Genomic DNA, 22,078 nt, shown 5'->3' with positions numbered 1-22,078 from the left:
AGACTCGCTTGAGCCCAGGAGTTGGAGGTTGCTGTGAGCTGTAATGCCACGGCACTCTACCCAGGGGGACAGCTTGAGGCTCTGTCTCAAAAAAAAAAGAGAAAGAAATACCAAACAAAAAAACTAAATCTGATTAGAATTAGTTTGGAACCAATTTAACTTACCAGTTAAAGGTATGGGCTTTATTTATTTATTTAGAGATAGAGTCCTCTTCTGTTGCCCTGGTGAGAGTACCGTGGCATCATAGCTCACAGCAACCTCAAACTCTTTGGCTTGAGCAATCCTCTTGCCTCAGTCTCCTGAGCAACTGGGACTGACTACAGGTACCCACCATGATGCCCAGCTAGTTTTTCTATGTTTAGTAGAGACGGACTCTCACTCTCGCTTAGGCTGGTCTTGAGCTCCTAAACTCAAGCAATCTACTCGCCTTGGCCTCCTCGAGTGCTATGATTACAGGCATGAGCCACCACGCCCTGGCCAAAGGTATGGGCTTTAGAATCAGGCAGATGTGACTCTGAGTCCAGGACTTACAAGTTATTAACATTTATATTATAGATAGTCATGTATAAAATAAGATTTCACAAATCTTACAATGATCTATCTCACAATGATCACAGAGCTGATAATTCATGCTAATACTGGACAAAGGGAAACATACAAAGGAGGTTATATGGATAATGTATTCATAGTAAAGAAAAATGTTCCAATGCAGTGGTCCCCAACCTTTTTGGTAGCAGGGACCTGTTTCATGGAAGACAATTTTTCCAGGGACAGAGGTGGGGAGTTGAGGAGGAGGGAGGGAGGCAGAGCTCAGGCAGTGATGTGAGAGCAAAGGGGAGCAGCTGTACTGATAGCAGCACCCGTTTTGGCTTGCCTGGTGCTCACCTCCTGCTATGTAGCCTATTCCTAAGAGGCCACAGACCCATAGACTGGCCTACTGACCAAGGACTGGGGACCCACCCAGGCACTGGGGACCACAGTTCTAAATCACAAAGAGAAAGGCTTTTGATATTTGGAATATGAAGTTATTCTATATTTATCTCACATAGAGTTTTAAAATGTTATAGATTAGTTTGAGAGATAAACTATGTTGAAGAAAATTTGGATATATCAGACCAGAGAAATGTCACCATATTACCTGTCTTATCGTGTCACCTTCCTGATTACTAACTGTGATCATTTTATCTTCACCACCTAAAGCAAGCAGATTTTCTGTATTCCAACATCCACATGTGATTCTCTTAGTATGTTTTCCTGAAAAAGAGATGATTTGTGTACAGACACATGAATTTCAAAAAAAAGAAAAAAAATTCGTGATGCCAATCTGAAAGTTTATGTGAAACACCATGGGATTAAACAGAAAAGGAATTTAGAATCTCATCAAAACAGTTAGTGTCTAAACAACTTTACTTAAAATAAGTTATCACCAAGTAGTCAATCAAGATAATGGTATAACTGTTTTCCAATTCTTTATGTAGATATAAGCCCAAGCTCTAATATAAAAAGATATCCTACTTTCTGACAAGTTTTATTTGTTTATCACATAACCATACATGTTATGATAATGTTTTAGGAGAAGTAAATCCCAAAGCGGTGAAGTTAATGTTACTTTATATTCAGCTTCGTGATGTGATAGACCTTTGACATAGCAGATTTAACATTCTTAGTTTCAATTGTTTTCATACAACTAAAAAACATAATAATCTGTAATAATACAGATGTGCAAATATGAATGCAACCTAGTAAGACTTGTGTTAAGAACTGAGTAATTTAGCTAGGGAGTAATACTAGATAACCACTAAGTATCAGGAAGCCCTTTTTTCTTTGTTCGTGAGACAGGGTCCTGCTCTGTTGTGCAGGCTATAGTGCAGTGGTGTCATCACAGCTCACCCCAACTGTGAACTCCTGAGCTCAAGCAATCCTCTTGCCTCAGCCTCCCAAGTAGCTGGGGCTACAGGTGCACACTACCATGCCCAGCTAATATTTTCTACTTTTTGTATAGATGTGGTGTTGCTGGTTACCCAGGCTGGTCTCAAACTCTTGGCCTCAAGTGATCCTCCTGCTTTGGCCTCCCAAAGTGCTGGGACTATAGGCATGAGCCGTGCTCAGTGAGAAAGCTTTTTCATTGAATATTCCAGTCTGTGCAGAAACTACATTTTGGGAGATGGAAATCACATGCCTGACACTGAGCATTTGTAAAGTTCCTGAGATAGATAAATCCAAGAGTCCCAAGGCTAACTGTATTAATGAGAAGGACGGGTTAAGTGTACAGATTCTGGAGCTAGGCTTACTAGTTTTGAATCTTGGCTCTCCTCCTTACTGCAAACCTTGGGCAAATTACTTAACCTATCTATCCCTTACTCATTTCATCTATAAATTAGGGATAATAGCAGGACCTAGGGGGGGGCATGGTGGCTCATGCCTATAATCCTAGCACTCTGGGAAACTGAGGTAGATGGATTGCCTGAGCTCATGAGTTTGATACCAGCCTGAGCAAAAGCAAGACCCCATCTCTAAAAATAGCCAAGTGTTGTGGTGGGCACCTATAGTCCCAGCTACTTGGGAGTCTGAGGCAAGAGGATCACTTGTGCCCAAGAGTTTGAGGTTGCTATGAGCTATGATGCCACAGCACTCTACCAAGGGTGACAAAGTACGACTCTGTCTAAGAAAAATAAAATAGCAAAACCTACCTCATAGGGTGGAGGATCAATGAATTAACTACTTACAAAAGTACCTGACACATAGGAAATGCTACACAAGTGTAGTTACTTTAGCCGTTATTGTTCATTTTATTCTTTGTACCTACTCTAGACTCTAATATTATAACTGTGCAGAAAGCAGGTCTTATATCAACGGTTAAGTGAGTAGGCCCTGAGGCTAGAGTTTGCCTGGTGTTAGAAGGTCAGCAAGAAGGACAGTATGGCTATAGCAGACAAAGAGAAGAGGATGAAATGAGAGAGGTTACAGAGGTCAGATCGGGAAGGTTTGGGTGGCCAGTATAAGGCTTTTGGCTTTGAATCTGGTGAGACGGTGAGTCACTGAAGAGTTCTGAGCAGAGGCTCATTCTGGCCTGCAGGTTGAGAATATTCTATAATAGAACAAGAGACCAGTTAAGAGGAGACTGCAGAAATTCAGGTGGACAATATCTGAATTGTGTGCCCTAGGTGCACTAGGGTAGTAGCAGTTGAGGTGATGAGACAGGCTGGATTCTAGAGATCTTTGGAGGTAGAGCCTATAAGATCTTCAGAAAAATTAGGAATGGAGAGTATGAGAAAGGGAAGAGTCAGGGATGGCACTAAAGTATGGCACCAAGATTTGGGAGGAGGGGACGTCATCAATGCTAAGAGGGAAAGCTGGGGCTCAAGAGAGTTTAGAGATTAAATTTGAAGGGTCTATTAGACATCTCACTGAAGACATTGAATAGAGTTGGATGTATGAATCTACAGTGTGGAAGAGGTAAATTTGAGAGTTTTCAGACTACAGATAGCATTTTGAAAGACCAGAGTGTAAAAGCATAAAAGTGAAAGTTAATATTCAGAGTTGAGACTGAGAATACAGAGATTTGCTGATCATAGATTGTGGGCTTTAGGTGGTCCATTAGAACTGGGTGTCCAAAGAAGCATGCATTAGGAAGGAAAAAAGACTATATCATGAAAGGTGGGAGGATGCCAAAGACAAACTTGTTTTTATACCCAAGAAAGGAAGAAAATCTCTTCTTTCTCCTTTTTCTTATATACTTCAAGGCCCTTCTACGTCTAGTACTTAGATATCAAGTTAGCCTAATCATCAATAATAACAGTTAACACCTACTGTGTACTGACTTCCAGTGTTCTGAAAACTTAATGCATACTGATTCATTTAATATTCACTCACAGTTAATGTACCATGGTAAGTGAAATTTGAACTGTGTTACTGGCATTATTTAATTAAACTGTTATAACTGAAATTCATGCACATCAGAGCCATGCAAAGCCTGTATCTAGTCTAGTTCAAGGAGATAAATCAGTGTAACATGAAAGAAAGAAAATAACAGATATTTAGTTACTATAAAGTGCTGATAAGTCATGCAAACATGAGCTGCTCTCACAAGTGAATGGCTTGGTATTAAGGAAGTTCAGAGGGAAAAAAGCAGACCCACAAGTCACAACCAACTCAGGTGGCTATATATTTAGCTAAAAGGCCTAGGATATATAATTATTCTGACTCTTTTCAGGCCCATTTTATATAGTTAATAAATAAATGTGAACAGAATCAATACATTAAACATAAAGATCACATATAAAATCATGTATATAGGACAAATACCTGACACAAAAATAATCATGCTCTAACAAAATATTTTTTTATACCTTAAGTATCAAAACTTCTGGTAGGATATACTTGCAGATGAAGTAGAAAGCAGAAATGCCTACTGAAATCAATAGACAAACTAATTTATATGAGGGAAGTTGGTATTTGTGGTTTAAAAAAACTTTAGTTTAATTTTTCAGATAGTTTAATGGCATTACTATTTAGCTATAGCAGTAAAAATTAACATTAAAGATATATATGTAAAAATAATCTGAAATTATTAAAGTGTCTTTAATGGAAGGGCACCCTCTCAAGTACTCTGTGGGTACCACTATCTCCAGAGTTAAATTCCTTTATTAGCAGTAAATTTTTCTGGCCACAAGGATGTAATTAAGCTCAGTATTTCCAGTATTCATAAGCATGATGCTATAATAATGAAAAGGATTGATGCTTCTTCTTGGGTATTTAGAGGTCAGACGCGAAATAACCAAAGGTTGGGGGAATCAAAGAGCTAAAACAACCTTAAACACGGAACAAACAATCCTTAGTTTGAAGACAATGAGGGGTTAGAATGAGAAATATGGTTATACCCCATCCAAGCAATCATCAAATATTTTAATGCAACTACAATGTGGACTAAAATTATCACATATTATAATATAATTAACTAAAATTAACACATATTATCAATGAGTCATTTCATGTCCAGAAAGGGACAAATGGAAGCCCTGCTATTAATGTTCTGATACCCAAAGGCACAGGCTAACCTTAACGCAATCTATTCTATACAGCCTGAGAAATGTTTAGTAAGCAGTAAGAAGGATCTTCTAGTTTAGAGGTAAGACTTGAGGAAATGGGGCTGTGGTAATAGCACAGATTTCCCTTGTAATATTGGGGACATCTAAGGCAGCAGAATTGACATTTAGGTAAAGCAGCTCAAATATTTAGCAATGTCTCCAGCTATCACCTACCAAGGATAGGAATCTTTCGAGATGTCTGACGATTATAAATAAGCAAATTTCCTTTAACAGTTCCAACAGCCAGGAAACTTCCAATTTTTGACCAAAGAAGGAAAGACATTTGATCCCTGTAATATTAAGATACAAATTACTAAACAATTTACAATCATAACCTCCAAATAGTCCTTTAAAGTGTACTTCATGAATAATTTTAACATATACTGAGGAGCTAAAGTACAAAATTACAATTGAATGCTACAAAGACTAAATGTTAGAGACATTTAGAGATGCTAGAAGATGACCTTTGGGACAGTCAGACTCAAAATACAAATATATAATGAATAGACTTCAATTCAGTTATGATAGAACCCAAATTCCATGATAAGACTTATAAGATCAAGATATATTTAGTAATTTGTCTACTAGTGATAGGTTTTTTTCCTTCTTCAGAGACGGGGCCCCACTCTTGTCTCCCAGGCTGGAGTGGAGTGGCATGATCATAACTCACTGAGCCTCAAATTCCCGGCTGCAAGTGAACCTCCTGAGTAGTTAGGACTACAGGCACATCACCACAACCAGCTAATTTTTCAATTTTTTAAATAAATGGGGTCTCACTGTGTTGCCCAAGCTGGTCTCAAACTCCTGGCCTCAAGCTATCCTCCCACCTCCGCCTCCCAAAGAGCTGGGATTACAGGTCTGCGCCATTGGTCTGATGATAGTAAAGCCTGGGGTGGAACCAGCTACCTGTGTTTCAGTCTGTCCTCCAGGTGAGTGTGATGCAGCTAAACTTGGAACACCACTGACAGACCATTCTACTGTTTTCAGAAAGATGCTTCCAAGAATGCAAAAAAGTAGTAATAAGAGAACAAATGAGTAAAATTAAAGAGGTCTCTTCTGGCTAAATTAGGAGAACTTGAGGATTAAAAATTTCATACTTAATTGACATCAGTTTATGAAAGGCTGAAAAACCATGATGATACTTGCACAAGAAATTTGAAGTATATGAAAAGTTAATTATAATAATAAGTGAATATAATAAAATATTTAGTGGTTTTTTTGGTTTGTTTTCTTTCTTGCCCTGTAGAGTGTCCTGGTGCTATGGTATATAGCAACCTCAAACTCTTGGGCTCAAATGATCCTCTTGCCTCAGCCTCCCAAGTAGTTGGAACTACAGGTGCCCACCACAATGCCCAGCTATTTTTCAAACAGTGGGTCTCACTCTCGCTCAGGCTGGTCTGAAACTCCTGAGCTCAAGCAATCTGCCCACCTCAGCCTCTCAAGAGTGCTAGGATTACAGGCATGAGTCATTGTTAACAGTTTCTAATAAGGGAGTATTAATAGACCTAAGGGTTCTAGGTTCTTCTTCACAAAGTATAAATATGCAGTTTTCTCTTTTTTACTTATTTAAGTAGGTGCAGCAGCCATGATGATGTACCCCTGAGATCTCTGCAGAGTGTAACTGACCAAGGTCCCCTGCTGGTAGGCATGGACTCCATCACCTCCAGGAGCTGGGCCACACCTTTCCATGGGCTACTTTCAGTGGCTGAGTAAGGAAAGGATACTGCTAAGGCCCACTCCACGGCAAGACTCCTTTCCCAGGTAACTCTGGCTAAAAGCTTCCCCACAGGCCTAGCTGAACTTGCTTAATTAGAACTGTGCTACAGTTTAAGATGTTTCTACCCAATCTTTCTTTCTCTCTTTTCCTAAGGGACTGATATCACTAGGATCTGACAACTCTTCCAATCTCTTCTCCTTCCCTCTCTGTGTTCCTTCACAGGCATTTCCTGTAATAAATTTCTTACACATTTAATCTTGTCTTAGAGTCTGCTTGTCAGAAAACATCAATAAAAAGAATTGGGCATGAGCTAAATAAGAGCAGAGAAAAGAGGAACTGTATAACAAGAACAACGTCTGACTCGCCACAGTGGTCACCTATAATAAGAGCAATATATAAGATTGGAGCATTCAACAGTTTATCATCACCAACAGTCACACAACCAATTAGAAAGAGGGTTAATAGTACATTCCAAGAAGATTAAGTAACCAAATACCCTTAAAAGAAGAGCTAATTCAATAGACTCCATCCCTTTTCTCTTAGGACATAAGGCCTCTAAAAGACTCTACAAATTACAATAAGACAATAAAGCATACATAAGTTTCCACTACTGCTAACAGATCAGGCCAAAGTATAATAATCATATGTACCTTTGGCCACACAAAACTTGTAGAATATACCATTCTAGGGGAATGTACAGGCTGCAAAAATTGAACCTGTGTGAAAGGCAGGAGGTTAAAGGAGTCTTACTAATATGACGACTGAAGGTCCGTTATTGCAAAAGAGGATGAGTAGGATGACTAATACTCAGATCTGAACTGCCTTGGGAGAAGCAATCGTGTCTTATGATTCAACCAAGAATGGATTAATTGATGCTATATATAGGGTTTTCTCTGGAAAGATTGCTATATTCCAGTTACATAACTAAATGATCACTACTGTTAAGTATAGGCAGAATCAGAGCAGAAACTGCTATAATCATAAAAGGATAGTCACAACATATAATAAAAATGAAGAAATGAGGTGGCACCTGTAGCTCAGCAGCTACGGCGCTGGCCGCATACACCTAGGCTGGTGGGTTCGAATCCAGCCTAGCCCAACTATACAAAAATGACAACTGTAACAAAAAAATAGCTGGGCATTGTGGCGGGTGCCTATAATCCCAGCTACTTGGGAGGCTGAGGCAAGAGAATTGCTTAAGCCCAAGAGTTTGAGGTTGCTGTGAGCTGTGACGCCATAGTACTCTACTGAGGGTGACATAGTGAGACTCTGTCTCAAAAAAAAAAAAGAAGAAATGAATTCAACTCATTAAGCTAACAATATTTTTATTTAAGTGACACCACTGTAAGTTTTGTAATAATCATATTTAGATATATTTTGTACACTATTTAAGGTGTTTGAAGTGCTCAAAAGAATCAATTCAGGTTAAATTTATAAATGAAATCTAAGTTGTTTAAGAGCATTTGTTAATTTTGTAAAATAAAAATGTTTAAGAAAAATTGACAAAGTTTTATTTACTAACTATAATAGATCAACCTTTAAGTAAAGAACAAACAGTAGCAGGCATGCCTATATATATATATATATACACACACACAAAAGTCCTTTAACCATTAAGTTTTAATATCAATAGTAAAATGTTACTTTTATCTTAACGACAATTGTAACATCTACCATTAAATTTCATGCCTGGCCAGGACATACATATAAATATCACAACAACCCTAACAGGATGTGGGAAAATGACTTTGTGGGAAGACAGACAGCTGGAGGTGGAGACTACCAGCTAGACACACCTAGGGATTAATTATGCATTTTTCTTTTAGTGAGAATGTGGCCTCACAGATGTAGAATTTGATTCAAGAATCAGTACTTTGTAAGTCCTCCCTTGAATGGAAGCAGAGTGCATAGTCTTTCTGAAAAGTGACATAAACTCAAAGTATAAAAGGATATAGTAAGAAATGAAGATCCTTAGATCAGGCAGTTTCTTCTGCAGCTATATGGCCCAAGAGTCCCTTTAGAGGGTCAGGGATAGTACACTAGGTTATGTCCAGTCCTGTTCTGCATGGCCACCTTGCTCCCTTTGGGTTCAGTTATTCCTTAGCAAATAATCTTACAGTATGTGGTGTGATCTCTTCCTACCTGGCTGCAGGCCACATGAAGCCATGAAGCAGATGTTATTATCCCCATTTCATACAGATGAAGAAATTGAGGCTTTCAGAAAAGGTAAGCAACTTGTCCAAGGTCAAAATGGCAAATACTGACAAGTTTCTCTTTTCCATATGGTAAATTTTTTTTCTATCTGAGCAGAGACCTGTCATTTATTCTGTCTGCCCAGGATTTTTTCTGCTTGGGCAGTGCTCCACCCCTCACCCTTCCCTTCATCTGCTGGGAAAGTGGCCCTATATACTCCACTTAGTTTTTTGAGAAACTAAAAGTATTCAGGACTATCCCATGGCCGTGCATACTCCACTCAGAGACTTCTTGAGAAACTGAATGGGCACTGGTGATGTAAAAGGATTATGTTCTTCTCTTGGGCATGACTTGCTGTGAAGAATGATAAAAGTCGATAGCTGCCAGTAGTTATGGGAGAGACTGACTTGGAATGAAGACAATACAGAGAAAAGAAGAGCCAAGCGATGGAAAGAGTCTTGATTATATCATCAGAACTCTCAGATCCAGCCACGCCCTACAGTCAATCCCATCTTCAGATTTTCACATATGTTGTTCATTTCTTAGGACTTCTTAGTCTTTTCCTTTGAAAGCAACTTTTTAGAAGCTATTGCTATTTCACAATTATAACAACTTCATTCAAATGAGATCAGTAGGATTACATATAATAATAAAATAAACTTTCTTTTATAAGAAAATAAATATCACTGATGGATCTTTAAAATGAAAGTAATGTAAGAATTATTAGCATTAAACCTACAAATAATCATGTTTCTAAGTAAAGCTTTAAAAAGCAAAGTTACACTTACCTCATCCCACCATCTAACTGGCTGGTTTTTTGTGTATTGGAATCCCACAGATAAACACAACTAGACTTCTCAGCAATCACCGCCAGGATATCTCCTTCTTTATCCCAATCCAGGGCAACACAGTTACTTTTTAAAAAGAGAGCAAAACATCATTATGCATTTTTTAAAAGTAGGAAAGAAACTTAAATATTTACCTATTTGTGATTTTTGTAAGAAGACCATATCATCTATTTTGGATAATAAACTCTAATATGAGAAACACAGCTCACTACCCACTCCTTGGGTAATACTAATTTCAATTTTTTGTTGTAGAGGGGATAGTAAAATTTTAGACTTTATTTTTAATACCATTTTCATATGCTATATTAAATATAATTAAGTTATCAGGTTTTCTTAAATCCTATAAAGAACTTAGCTTTTTGGCTTCTTGATAAAACAAACCCATCAAACCCCCCTACAACCAAATTATTATCTGTAATCAAGAGGTAATTTGTACAATCAAGTTTTGAAAAGTTACTACAGACTTACAGAGAGGAAAAGAAGATACTGATAAGAAACAAGGTTATAACTAGATAAATTAACTATAAAACTGATTAAGAGGCCAGGCACAGTGGTTCACAGCTATAATCCTAGCACTTTGGAAGGCGCAGGTGGGAGGAGGAGTTTGAGATCTGCCTGGGCAATACCAACACATCGTCTCTATAAAAAAAAATAGAAAAATTAGCAGAGCATGGTGGTGATGCAGGCCTGTAGTCCCAACTACTTGGGAGACTGAGGCAGAAGGATTGATTGAGCCAGGAGTTTAAGGCTGCAGTCAGCTATGACACTACTATTGCATTGTAGCCAGGGCAACAGAGCAAGACTTTGTCTTAAAACAAATAAACAAACAAAAAAGGTAAACAAACAAAAAGCCCAGTAAATGTGATTTTCATTTTTTATCTTGATGGAGTAAGCATGATCAGTAAAGGTAATAACAGTTATAAATAGGAAATGCTCTATTTAATGTGATTCTTGCTATTTAATCTTATTCAAAATGTTTATCATAAAACCTTCAAAGTTTCTTAAATTCCTAAAAAATTAAACTTTTTTTCTGTTATCCCAATTATTATTATTATTTTTTTTTTGCAGTTTTTGGCTGGGGCCGGGTTTGAACCTGCCACCTCTGGGATATGGAACCGGTGCCCTACTCCTTTGAGCCACAGGCACTATCCTTCTTTTTTTTTTTTATTGTTGGGGATTTGTTACGGGTACAAAGAACCAGGTTACACGGCTAATTTTCATTTTGAGACTCTTTCTTCTTGGGTATTGGTGAACCCATACTTTGATGTACACTTAAGATAGTTGGGGCCAGGTGTGGTGGCTCATGCCTGTATCCTAGCACTCGGAGAGGCCAAGGCGGGTGGAATGCTTGAGCTCAGGAATTTGAGACCAGCTTGAGCAAAAGCAAGACCCCCCAACTCTACTAAATATATGAAAAACTAGTTGGGCTTAGTGGCAGGTGTCTACAGTCCCAGTTACTAGAAGTCTGAGGCAAGTCTGCCTGAGCCCCAGAGTTTGAGTTGCTGGCTAGGATACCACAGCACTCTACCTACGGCACAAAGTGAGACTCTGTCTAACAAAAATTAAAAAAAAATTACTTGAGAACTACTTCAATTATTTTATTTTTCAAACCGTTAAGCTATGTTTTTGGTATCTCAGATATTTGAGGGTTATGGAAGAGGGAAGCTTTCAAATTGTTGATAAAATCATTTGCAGGTTCCCTTACATCGACTGCCTAAGAGTTGCGCTGTAAGAAGCAACAACCTCTCCTCTTCCTCTCCGCCATCTGCTCAGCAGCCGTGAAGCAGTAACCATGCGTGAGCGCATCTCCATCCACATTGGCCAGGCTGGTGTCCAGATTGGCAATGCCTGCTGGGAGCTCTACTGCCTGGAACATGGCATCCAGCCCGATGGCCAGATGCCAAGTGACAAGATCATTGGAGGAGGAGATGACTCCTTTAACACCTTCTTCAGTGAGATGGGGCCTGGCAAGCATGTACCCAGGGCAGTGTTCGTAGACCTGGAACCCACAGTCGTGGGTTCGTACTGGTACCTACCGCCAGCTCTTCCACCCTGAGCAGCTCATCACAGGCAAGGAAGATGCTGCCGATAACTATGCCCATGGGCACTACACCATTGGCAAGGAGATCATTGACATTGTCTTGGACCGAATTCGCAAGCTGGCTGACCAGTGCACAGGTCTTCAGGGCTTCTCGATTTTCCACAGCTTTGGTGGGGGAACTGGTTCTGGGTTCACCTCTCTGCTGATGGAACACCTCTCTGTTGATTACGGCAAGAAGTCCAAGCTGGAATTCTCCATTTACCCAGCCCCCCAGGTTTCCACAGCTGTAGTTGAGCCCTACAACTCCATCCTTACCACTCACACCACCCTGGAGCACTCTGATTGTGCCTTCATGGTAGACAATGAGGCCATCTATGACATCTGTCGTAGAAACCTTGATATTGAGCGCCCAACCTATACTAACTTGAATAGGTTGATAGGTCAAATTGTGTCCTCCATCACTGCTTCCCTCAGATTTGATGGTGACCTGAATGTTGACCTGACAGAATTCCAGACCAACCTGGTGCCCTATCCCTGCATCCACTTCCCTCTGGCCACATATGCCCCTGTAATCTCTGCTGAGAAAGCCTATCATGAACAGCTTTCTGTAGCAGAAATCACCAATGCTTGCTTTGAGCCAGCCAACCAGATGGTGAAATGTGACCCGTGCCACGGTAAATACATGGCTTGCTGCCTGCTATACTGTGGTGATATGGTCCCCAGAGATGTCAGTGCTGCCATTGCCACCATCAAGACCAAGCGTACCATCCAGTTTGTAGATTGGTGTCCCACTGGTTTCAAGCTTGGCATCAATTACCAGCCCCCCACTGTGGTACCTGGTGGAGACCTGGCCAAGGTACAGAGAGCTGTGTGCATGCTGAGCAACACCAATGCCATTGCTGAGGCCTGGGCTCGCCTGGACCACAAGTTTGACTGATGTATGCCAAGCGTGCCTTTGTTCACTGGTACGTGGGTGAGGGGATGGAGGAAGGAGAGTTTTCTGAGGCCTGTGAGGACATGGCTGCCCTTGAAAAGGATTATGAGGAGGTTGGTGTGGATTCCGTTGAAGGAGAGGGTGAGGAAGAAGGAGAGGAATACTAAAGTTAAAATGTCACAAAGGTGCTGCTTTTACAGGGAAGTTTATTCTGTTTTAAACATGGAAAAGTTGTGGTCTGATCAGTTAATTCGTATGTAGCCGTATATGCTCTCATATACAATTACTGACCTGTGCTTTAAAACATGAATGCTTTGTTACAGAACCAAGCTGTCCATTTCTCTGGTGGGTTTTGAATAAAGTATTTCCTGTCTTAAAAAAAAAAAATCGTTTGCCAATTATGGGCTGGACATGGTGGCTCAATCCCAATCCCAGCATTTTGGGAGGAAGTGGTAGGAGGATCGCTGAAGGCCAAGAGTTTGAGACTAGTCTGAGCAACATGGTGAGTCCTCAGCTCCATTTAAAAAAAAATAAGAAAAGTTAGTCAGGTGTAGTGGCACACACACTTGTGGTCCCAGTTACTTGGAAGGCTGAGGCGAAAGGATCATTTGAGCCCAGGAGTTTGAAGCTGCAGTGAGCTATCTTCACATCACTATACTCTAGGCCTAAGTGACAGAAACCCTATCTCAAAAACAAACAAAAAACCATCTGTCAATTCGAAGATTGAATATATAACAGCATTCCTTTGTTAGTCAAATTCAACTATTATAAATACAGCAAAAGAATTCAGGAGAAATGAGGCCATTCTGTGAAACAGATGTCATAGAGATCATGCAATAAAGCTTGTATAATTTGCTCAAAGAAGTTTTTTACTGAGTGCTTTATTTTATTTTATACATCATTATAACTTCTTTGACTTCTGATTCCAGGAATATGGTAACCAAAAGCAACAATGAAGAGCAAGAGGAAAAGGCAAAACGGTGGCATTACCTGTGTGGTGCAGAACAGAAGGTGAACAGGCTGCTAGAGACTAAGAGAAGTAACAACTTGATTTGCAAAAAGGGCCAAAGAACTACAGAAAACTGAATTTAAACAAGACAGCCAAGTAAGGCCATTTAGATGAGAACGTCTACACATCTTAATAATCACCGAGACTATTGGTAGAATAACAATACAGGTAATGATTATACTGAATCATTAAAAATATTTAAATTATGCTTAATCTAGAATAATTTCCTGAAAAATGGAAGTCTTGTCCTTTAAGAAGTATGTGGAAAGTATTTTCCAACAAGTTATTACAAGGGAAATACTAAAATAGATAAAGGCTTATGGTACCTGCCTATACATACTCTAAGTTTTGTTTATAATTAAATAAGAATTCCCTCATATGGACTCATTTGCAATGTTTAGAGATGTTTATAGACATAAACTAATTCATATGGCATACCTCTACATATTTCATAACTACTTATGGCATAAAAAAATCCCTTTGAAATTAGTAACAGCAAAAGAAGAGGTATGGGTTAAGCTATAAAATTCTATTTGATAATAACTTAAGATAGTACTTTACCTTTTAGGCAACATAACTTTAAAAGTTTTTGATCTACTTCTGTACTTACCCAGATAAGCTAATTTCGCTTCTTTTTTGACCATGGCGATCAAAGATTTTCACCGTATGATCAGCTCTAAAAAAAAAGATTAGAATATAAAGATATGATTTAAATGTTTCTTTTATTTATCTATGTATATAAAGCTGCCATCCAAGTAATTTCAGTGTTCTCTCCTGACAGTTTCATAATTTGTATCTGAAAAGTTATTACCAGGAAAAAAGATTCTATAAACTATGATGCTAATGGAGATGAACACATTCATTCCTTTTCCTTCCATGCAACTGTTTTCCAAGAACTTCTACTTAATAGATGGTGTGGTTATACGCACATACAACCCTTACTTAAAACATTCACTTGTTTCTTACCCTGTTATTGCAAGGTAGTTTCCTGATGTTTTTTGCCAGGCAAACTGTATTGCTGAGCCAAGCCAAGCCTTTTCTATCACTGAGAAAACACGCTAAAAAAAAAAAAAAAAAACAGCCGTGTTTACATTTTCAAAATATACAATCAAGGATTGGCCAGAAAAGATGTCTAAACATGCTCATGAAAACAACAGGATTCAGGATGGTGAAGGGGTTAGAATTTATCCAAAAGAAGTTGACAATAAACAAAACAATCAACCAGCCTGGGGCAGTGACTCATGCCTGTAATCACAGTACTTTGGGAGGTGAAGGTGATAGAAGTGCTTGAAGCCAGGAGTTGGAGACCAGCCTGGGCAACACAGTGAGACCCTATCACTATCAAAAAAAAAAAAAAAAAAAATCAACCCAACACAAACAACTGGTTGGGAATTTATGGACCTTGAGATATACAAGAACCTTTATTATAAAACTTGTTGGATTTTGAAAGTTTGTGAATGTTAATTTTATAAGAATGTATAAGTTTAGTGCTTTATTGATGCTAAAGGTTAGAATAACTTAAATTTATCTGTGACATGGATTTGGGGGATTAAAACAAAATTGCTATCTTAACCATGTTAACACATAAAATACTTTTACTCTCTTCAGAATTATCTTCTTCCTTTACCCATGAGTTAAATTTACTGCATCATTAAGGGCTTAAGTTGGCTTGTGTGAACAGTCTATCTATTGAAAAATTTAATTTAGATAATCCAGAACTGTGGTATCCAATATGGAAGCCACAATATGAGTAATCAAAAAATTCATCAATGCTATAAGTATAAAATATATGTCAGACTTCAAAGACTGAAAAAAAATAAAGAATGTGAATTATCTAATTGATGATTTTTATATTGATTACATGTTGAAATAACATTTTTGACATACTGGGTGAGAAAATATATTTAATTTACTTGTTCTTAAAATTATTTTAATAGCTACTAAAAATTGGAAATTGGCTCACATTATATTTATATCAGACAGTTCTAGAACATCTAGGAACATGAGCTTGTGTGGAAAAAGTTTAGATTTTAATTTTGGGTTAAATGTTAAATAATACCCATATTGGCTGGTTTCTAGTGGCTCAGTGGTTAGGGTGCTGGCGATTTGCTCTGGGGCTGGTGGGTTCTAACCCAGCCCAGGCCTGCTAAACAACAACAACAACAAAAAATAGCCGGGCATTGTGGTAGGCTCCTGTAGTTCCAGCTGTTAGGGAGGCTGAGGCAAAAGAACTGCTTGAGCCAAGAGTTTGAAGTTGCTGTGAGCTATGATGCCATAGCACTCTACCAAGGGTGACAAAGCGAGACTCTGTCTCAATAAGAAAAAAATAATAATTATACCCATATCTATGTATGAAGTTTAGATACGATTTCTAGGAGACTGACGATCTGAGTAGCAACACAAAACTTCCCAAGGCTCAAAAGCAAACACCAATGAGTATTTTGGCTTAGCTCTGCTCACCCACTGCTCCCCTCTTGCTGTGTACTTAGTGCCTAAGGGGCCACAGACCATAACCTTTTTGGCAAGAGGGACCAGTGACAAGGAAGACAAATTTTCCACTGATAAGAGAGAGGTGGGCGATAGCACAGGAGGTGGCGCCCAGGAAGTTAAGCTGTGCAGCCCGGTTCCTAATAGAACACTGACTGGTACCGGTCCACGGCGGGGGGTTGGGAACTGGAGTTGGAGAGTATGAAGACACTCATGAAGAAGAAACAATATTTAAAAGTATCTTACTTTTGCAATTTTGTGGCCACATCACCCTGGAACGCCTTATGCAAATGAATGTCCTTAAACTTAAATTTCATTACCTATATGGTACACTTGCCTCTGGCTGTGGTGTTATCATATTTTTCTTCAATGGAGCTCTAACAGATGCTTCACAAAAATATACACTGCAGAGGAAAAAGTGCTAGCTTCACAACCGGTAAACCAAGACTTAAATTACTTTAATTTCTATTTTACATAAAAATATCCAGCCCAGGCAGGAAAAGTGCCCACCAACCCCTCCTGGAAGAATTTAAGGTTTGTCACTTATTAGTTACAGGGCTTTAAGTCATTTAAATTGCCCCAAGCACAAAATTCTCAACTGTAAGTCAAGGATAACACCTCCTCACTTCTGTTACTTCAAAAATTGTGAAGCACTTTAAATGTTATGTCAATTCCAATTTCCACACTAATAGCCACAAAGAAGCATTAGGGTCTAAGATGATTTTAAAAGTGAGCCTTCCATTTCTTTGCCAAAGCGGAAAGCGGGGTTTAGGAGAAGCCCAAGCCTAGAAATCGTGCACGCAGAGGATGACGCGTGAGCGTGAGATCTGTGGGTGCAGGTTTCTCCCCGAATAACGTACGCTCGCTACCAGGGGATCTGTAAGTTGAACTAGTCACAGGCAATACAATGAGCTGATTCTTTCCGAGGTTCTTCGTTACTTTGGGGACGCGGGGCAGCTGCGCGGCTTGCTGGGGGTTTAGCCCGGAGAAATGAGGCAGCTCCTGACCGCATCAAGTCAGCTTCACCGCGACCCCCAAACGCGTTCGTTCACTCACCCGTTCTTTCCCTGCGCCAAGTTCAGAGACTTCGGATCCAGGCTATTATCCCGTCCGTACCTCCTCCCGCCCCGCTGCTACTCTGTTGGCAATCCCAGAAATGGGAGGCCTCCCTTTCCGCCCTCCCTTCTGTTTTCCTTCTTTTGCCCTCGTTCCTTCAACTTCATCCCCTCCCTCCACAGTCACCACGCTGTTTTCCCCACCCCTCACGAAACTGGGGAGAGGGAAGGGGGCACAGACCCTCTCTCTTTTTTCAAAGCGATCCTCTGCGGGCTGACGACAGGCCAGGTGGTCTTATCTTCCCACCCCCCCTGGCATTTGCAAGTTATTTACCTTCATTTTCAGGGGCAAGCGGCCGTGAGTTCTAGCAAATGCGCAGGCGCACACGGTTTTTTTCAGGAAGGCTACCGCGTTCCCGTCACCCAGGAGACCGCGCGAGTGGCAGCCAATCAGCGAGCACCAGATGAAGGATGGCGCTTGGGGGGCGGGCTAAGGTCCGGGCCCTTGGCGACCGAGGGCGGGAAGAGCGGAGCAGGATCACGTGACTCCGACAGAGCTAAGCCCGGGGAAGATGGGCTTCGCGAGGAATTCCAGAGCCTCGGCTTCTTCTGATTGGATAAGACCTGGAAGGGTACGGGGGAGGTGCGATCTGGGAGGCCAGAAAGGCGCATGCGTAGACGACTTTGGCCCGCAGTGACTAAGGAGTCGCTGGTGGCCAAAGCGGGCCCTGCGAAGTTCAGAGAAAAAAGGCACAGTGTTGAATAAAAGGAGTTAGGAACAGGTTCATTGGCCGTATATATATTCCTATACAGTTCACCCAGAGAGGGCTTGGACAAGCTCATGTGTGATTTTTTTCTCCAGGTTTCTGGGCTGGAAGGGATGAGTTGTGAGAGCTACGGTACCTTTCAAGGTAGTCCCCCCCCCCCCAATAAAATAGGCATGGTACTGTGGGCAAGAAAAATGAGCTCCAATAGCTTCCCTTTTGAGTTTGGACCTGGAAGCTTTGCCCTGTGATTTAGTATTTGTGCTTCATTATTTACAGTATTAAATGCATCTTTTGCTTAAGTGTATGAAACTCTTGAAATAATCCACTTTTAAAACGGGTAGGAACGTGACTGGCTTGGAGAAAATTAAAGAGTGATTTTAAATAACTAATGACGGATGCTTGCAGATTCTCACATAGGATGCTGTTCCTTTGCACTGGGTTTTCAGTTATGTTAATTCCTTAAAGTTTTACTGAAAGATTCCTTTTCAGAAGTAACGGAAGCCAGAGAAACAACCTATAACGTGAAGTCTGAGGAGCTAAACTGAAGCAGTACCGCTGACCTAGTTTGAGCAGCTCACAGTCTCTCCTCACCTACCTTAAAGGCTTTGCCATGCTTGTGAGGATGTTTATCTCAGAAGACTCTGGGGGAGGTAGTAACACTTAGTCAATAAGTATCGTTATATTAAAGTAGAGGCTACTTTTATGTTGTTTTCTTTGATGATTCTTTTAGATAAAGTTAAAATTTTCTAAGTTTGTTTCTTTGTATCCCATTATAAAAATCATCGGAATTGTAACTGAAGCAGAACAGTCTTGGAGAGGCTCCTTTCACTGTTCTCCGGAATCGCTGGCCTTCTAGTAATCACGTTTGGTGGACCTATCCCCATCTCTGCATTTTGGCTGGACTATGACCGGTGGCTGGACTCCTTTGACTGGTAACATAACTCTTTTGAAATATTCCAGAGCTTTTAGTTCTTAATAAGGCCTGCCCTCAGGAAAAAGTATTTTACCAAAGCCTAGTCTGCTGAGATTTCATCAGAGCCTAACCTACCCAGGGAGAGGGAAGTACCCAATTCCAGCCTCCTCTGGCCATTCCCTCCCACTTAGTTGATGAAGTTCACTCTCTAGGAACACAGTCTCTCGAAGACTGAGGCCTCGTCCGTCACGGGGCTAACACTTGTTCTCCCCGAACACCTTGCCAAACGCCACTAAAAAGCCTGCTTACTAACATTCTTTTTTTTTTTTGAGACAGAGCCTGAAGCTGTCCCCCTGGGTAGAGTGCTATGACATCACAGCTCACAGCAAGCTCCAACTCCTGGGCTCAAGTGAGTCTCCTGCCTCAGCCTCCCAGATAGCTGGGACCACAGGCACTCGCCACAGCACCCAGGTTTTCTTTTCTTTTTTTTTTTTTTTTTGGTTGCAGCCGTCATGGTTGTTTTGGCAGGCCCCAGGCTGGATTCAAACCCGCCACCTTAGGTGTATGTGGCTGGCGCCTTAGCCACTTGAGCCACAGGCAGCGAACCACTAACATTCCTTTTTACCTAATAGGTTGTGTCTTAGTTCATTTTCTGTTGCCAATAACGGTATCTGAAACTGAGTAATTTATAAAGAAAAGGAATTTATTTCTCACAATTATGGAGATTGAGAAGTCCAAGGTCAAGCAGGCACATCTGGGGAGATCCTGGCTGCTAGGGACTCTCTGAAGAGTGATGAAGGGGCTGAGCTTATGCTAGCTCAGGTTTTTCTTCCTTTCCTTATAAAGCCCCCGATTCCACTCCCATGATAACTCATTAATCCACTAGTCCATCTGTCAGGGGTCCTCAAACTACGGCCCGCGGGCCACATGCAGCCCGCCTAGGACATTTATCTGGCAGGTGTTTTTGCTGTTGCTGCCTGTCCTGTTTAGCAGCCGACTGGTCCTGAGGCCTGCAGTCCGGCCCTCCAACGGTCTGAGGGACAGTGAACTGGCCCCCTGTTTAAAAAGTTTGAGGACCCCTGATTCTGTGAAAGAATTAATCCATTCATGAGGGCAGACAGCCTATGGAATCCTTTTACCTCTTAAAAGTCCCACCTCCAATAGCGTCACACGGGGGATTGTTTCAACGTGAATTTGGGAAGGGACATTCAAACCATAGCATCCAGATTTTAACAAAAAATTACAAGGCGTTCTAAAAGGCAAGAAAGGGTTTGGAGTCATATGTGGCAAGAATATTGGAATTATCAGGCCAGGATTTTTAAAAAACTAGGATTAATTAGGATTAATTAACTAGGCTAATGGCTTTCGTGGAAAAAGAAGAGAACGTGCAAGAACAGGTGGGTAATATAAGAAGAGATGGAAATTCTAATTTTAAAAAATGCTAGAAATAGAAAAACATGACCAAATGAAGAATGCTCCTGATGGACATTCCAAGTAAAGAAGAGAGAGTCTAAGCTTGAGGATATGACAATAGAAAAGTCCAAAAGGGAAACTAGAGAAAACAACAACAAAAATCAGAATAAGTAAGAACTGTGGGGCAGGGACTAATGGTGTGACATACACACAATGGGGATGCCTGAGTGAGAACAAAAGGACGAGAAGCAAGATTTCAGTTCCCGCAATAATGACTGAGAATTTCCTCAAACTAATGTTAGACAACAAACCACAGAGACACAAAACTAAGACAACACCAAAGCTAAAACAAATGCCAAGAAACTATACCTGGGCATATCATGTTTAAGCTTCAGAAAATCAAAGATAAAACTATCTTGAAAGAAGCCAGGTGGCAATTGGTGGGGAGTAACTTACATATAGAGGAACTAAGATAAGAATTATATTGACTTCTGTTAAGAAGCTGTGATAGCAAGAAGAGGGTGAAATAAAATAAAATGTTGAGATTTAAAACAAAACAGACACACACTAACCTAGTATTCTATGCCCTGTGAAACTTTTTTTTGTTTTGTTTTTCTAATTAATTAATTTATTTATTGCAGTTTTTTGGCCAAGGCCGCGTTTGAACCTGCTACCTCTGGTATATGGGGCTGGTGCCCTACTCCTTGAGCCATAGGCACTGCCCATGAAGTTCAAACTTTTTTTTTTTTTTTTTGCAGTTTGTGGCTGGGGTTGGGTTTGAACCTGCCACCTCCAGCACGTGGGGCCCATGCCTTACTCCTTTGAGCCACAGGCGCCGCCCCTGAAACTTTCAAAAGTGAAGGAAAGGCCAGTTATGGTGGCTCATGCCTATAATCCCAGCACTTTGGGAGGCCAAGGCAGGAGGATTTCTTGAGGCCAGGAGTTCACAACCAGCCTGAGCAACATACTGAGATAGTGTCTCTTGTAGCATAGAAGTTTTTGAATTTCAATGAAGTTCAGCTTACCCATTTTTTGTTTTGTTACTGGGCTTTTGGTGTCATATTGAGGAAATTTGCCTAATTCAAGGTCAGGCAGATTTATGGCTGTGGCTTTTTCCTAAGAGTATTATAGTGTCAGCTCGTACATTTAGATCTTTGATCCATTTTGAATTACTTTTTGTATATGGATCAGGGCAAATAGGAATGGGGCAGTAAACAGATCTATAAGGATTTTTTTAAAAAATGATATCAAAGTCCTCAAGCAAATAAAGACAAATTCTAGGATCACACTGAATCTGGGAGATGAGCATCAGAGTATTTATGATATTATTTTCTATACTGTTCTGTTCCTTGAAATTTTACATTTTAAAACCTGGCACTTGTTCACATGAAAATGGTTAATTCTATGTTATATGAATTTCACTTTAACTTTTTTAAGTTTCCAAAAACCTACCACAGGTGGATTTTGATATTTATCAACATCCCTTGACATTTTTGTCAAAAATCAATTGGCTGTAAGTTAATTTCCGGACTCTCAGTTCTATTCCATCCATCGACTTGTCTATTCTATGACAGTGCAACACTGTCTCAATTTCAGTAGTTTTGTGGTAAATTT

The 22,078-nt window shown here is 40.2% G+C and overlaps 1 protein-coding gene and 1 pseudogene across 2 annotated transcripts in view; one reads left to right on the top strand and one right to left on the bottom strand.

Annotated features, from left to right (window-relative positions):
* Positions 1–17,728, bottom strand: part of WDR19 (WD repeat domain 19) — a 97,258-nt gene extending 79,530 nt beyond the window's left edge. Inside the window, exons 1-6 of the mRNA XM_003800704.3 lie at positions 17,706–17,728; positions 14,796–14,887; positions 14,440–14,505; positions 9,786–9,911; positions 5,262–5,377; positions 1,139–1,254 (exon numbers count right to left, since the gene is read on the bottom strand). Of these exons, the coding sequence (XP_003800752.1) occupies positions 1,139–1,254; positions 5,262–5,377; positions 9,786–9,911; positions 14,440–14,505; positions 14,796–14,887; positions 17,706–17,711 (522 nt within the window). The 5' untranslated portion in view covers positions 17,712–17,728. The remainder of the gene's footprint in view (positions 1–1,138; positions 1,255–5,261; positions 5,378–9,785; positions 9,912–14,439; positions 14,506–14,795; positions 14,888–17,705) is intronic.
* Positions 11,638–13,207, top strand: LOC100965455 (annotated as a pseudogene). Its single transcript, XR_001161736.1, has one exon. The product of XR_001161736.1 is annotated as a tubulin alpha-1A chain-like (transcript).
* Positions 17,729–22,078: the final 4,350 nt, after the last annotated feature.

Source organism: Otolemur garnettii, unplaced genomic scaffold (assembly GCF_000181295.1).
Source record: "Otolemur garnettii isolate 467f Iridium unplaced genomic scaffold, OtoGar3 scaffold00181, whole genome shotgun sequence".
In the NCBI taxonomy this organism is placed as follows: domain Eukaryota; kingdom Metazoa; phylum Chordata; class Mammalia; order Primates; family Galagidae; genus Otolemur; species Otolemur garnettii.
This window is presented reverse-complemented; position numbering and strand designations above follow the sequence as displayed.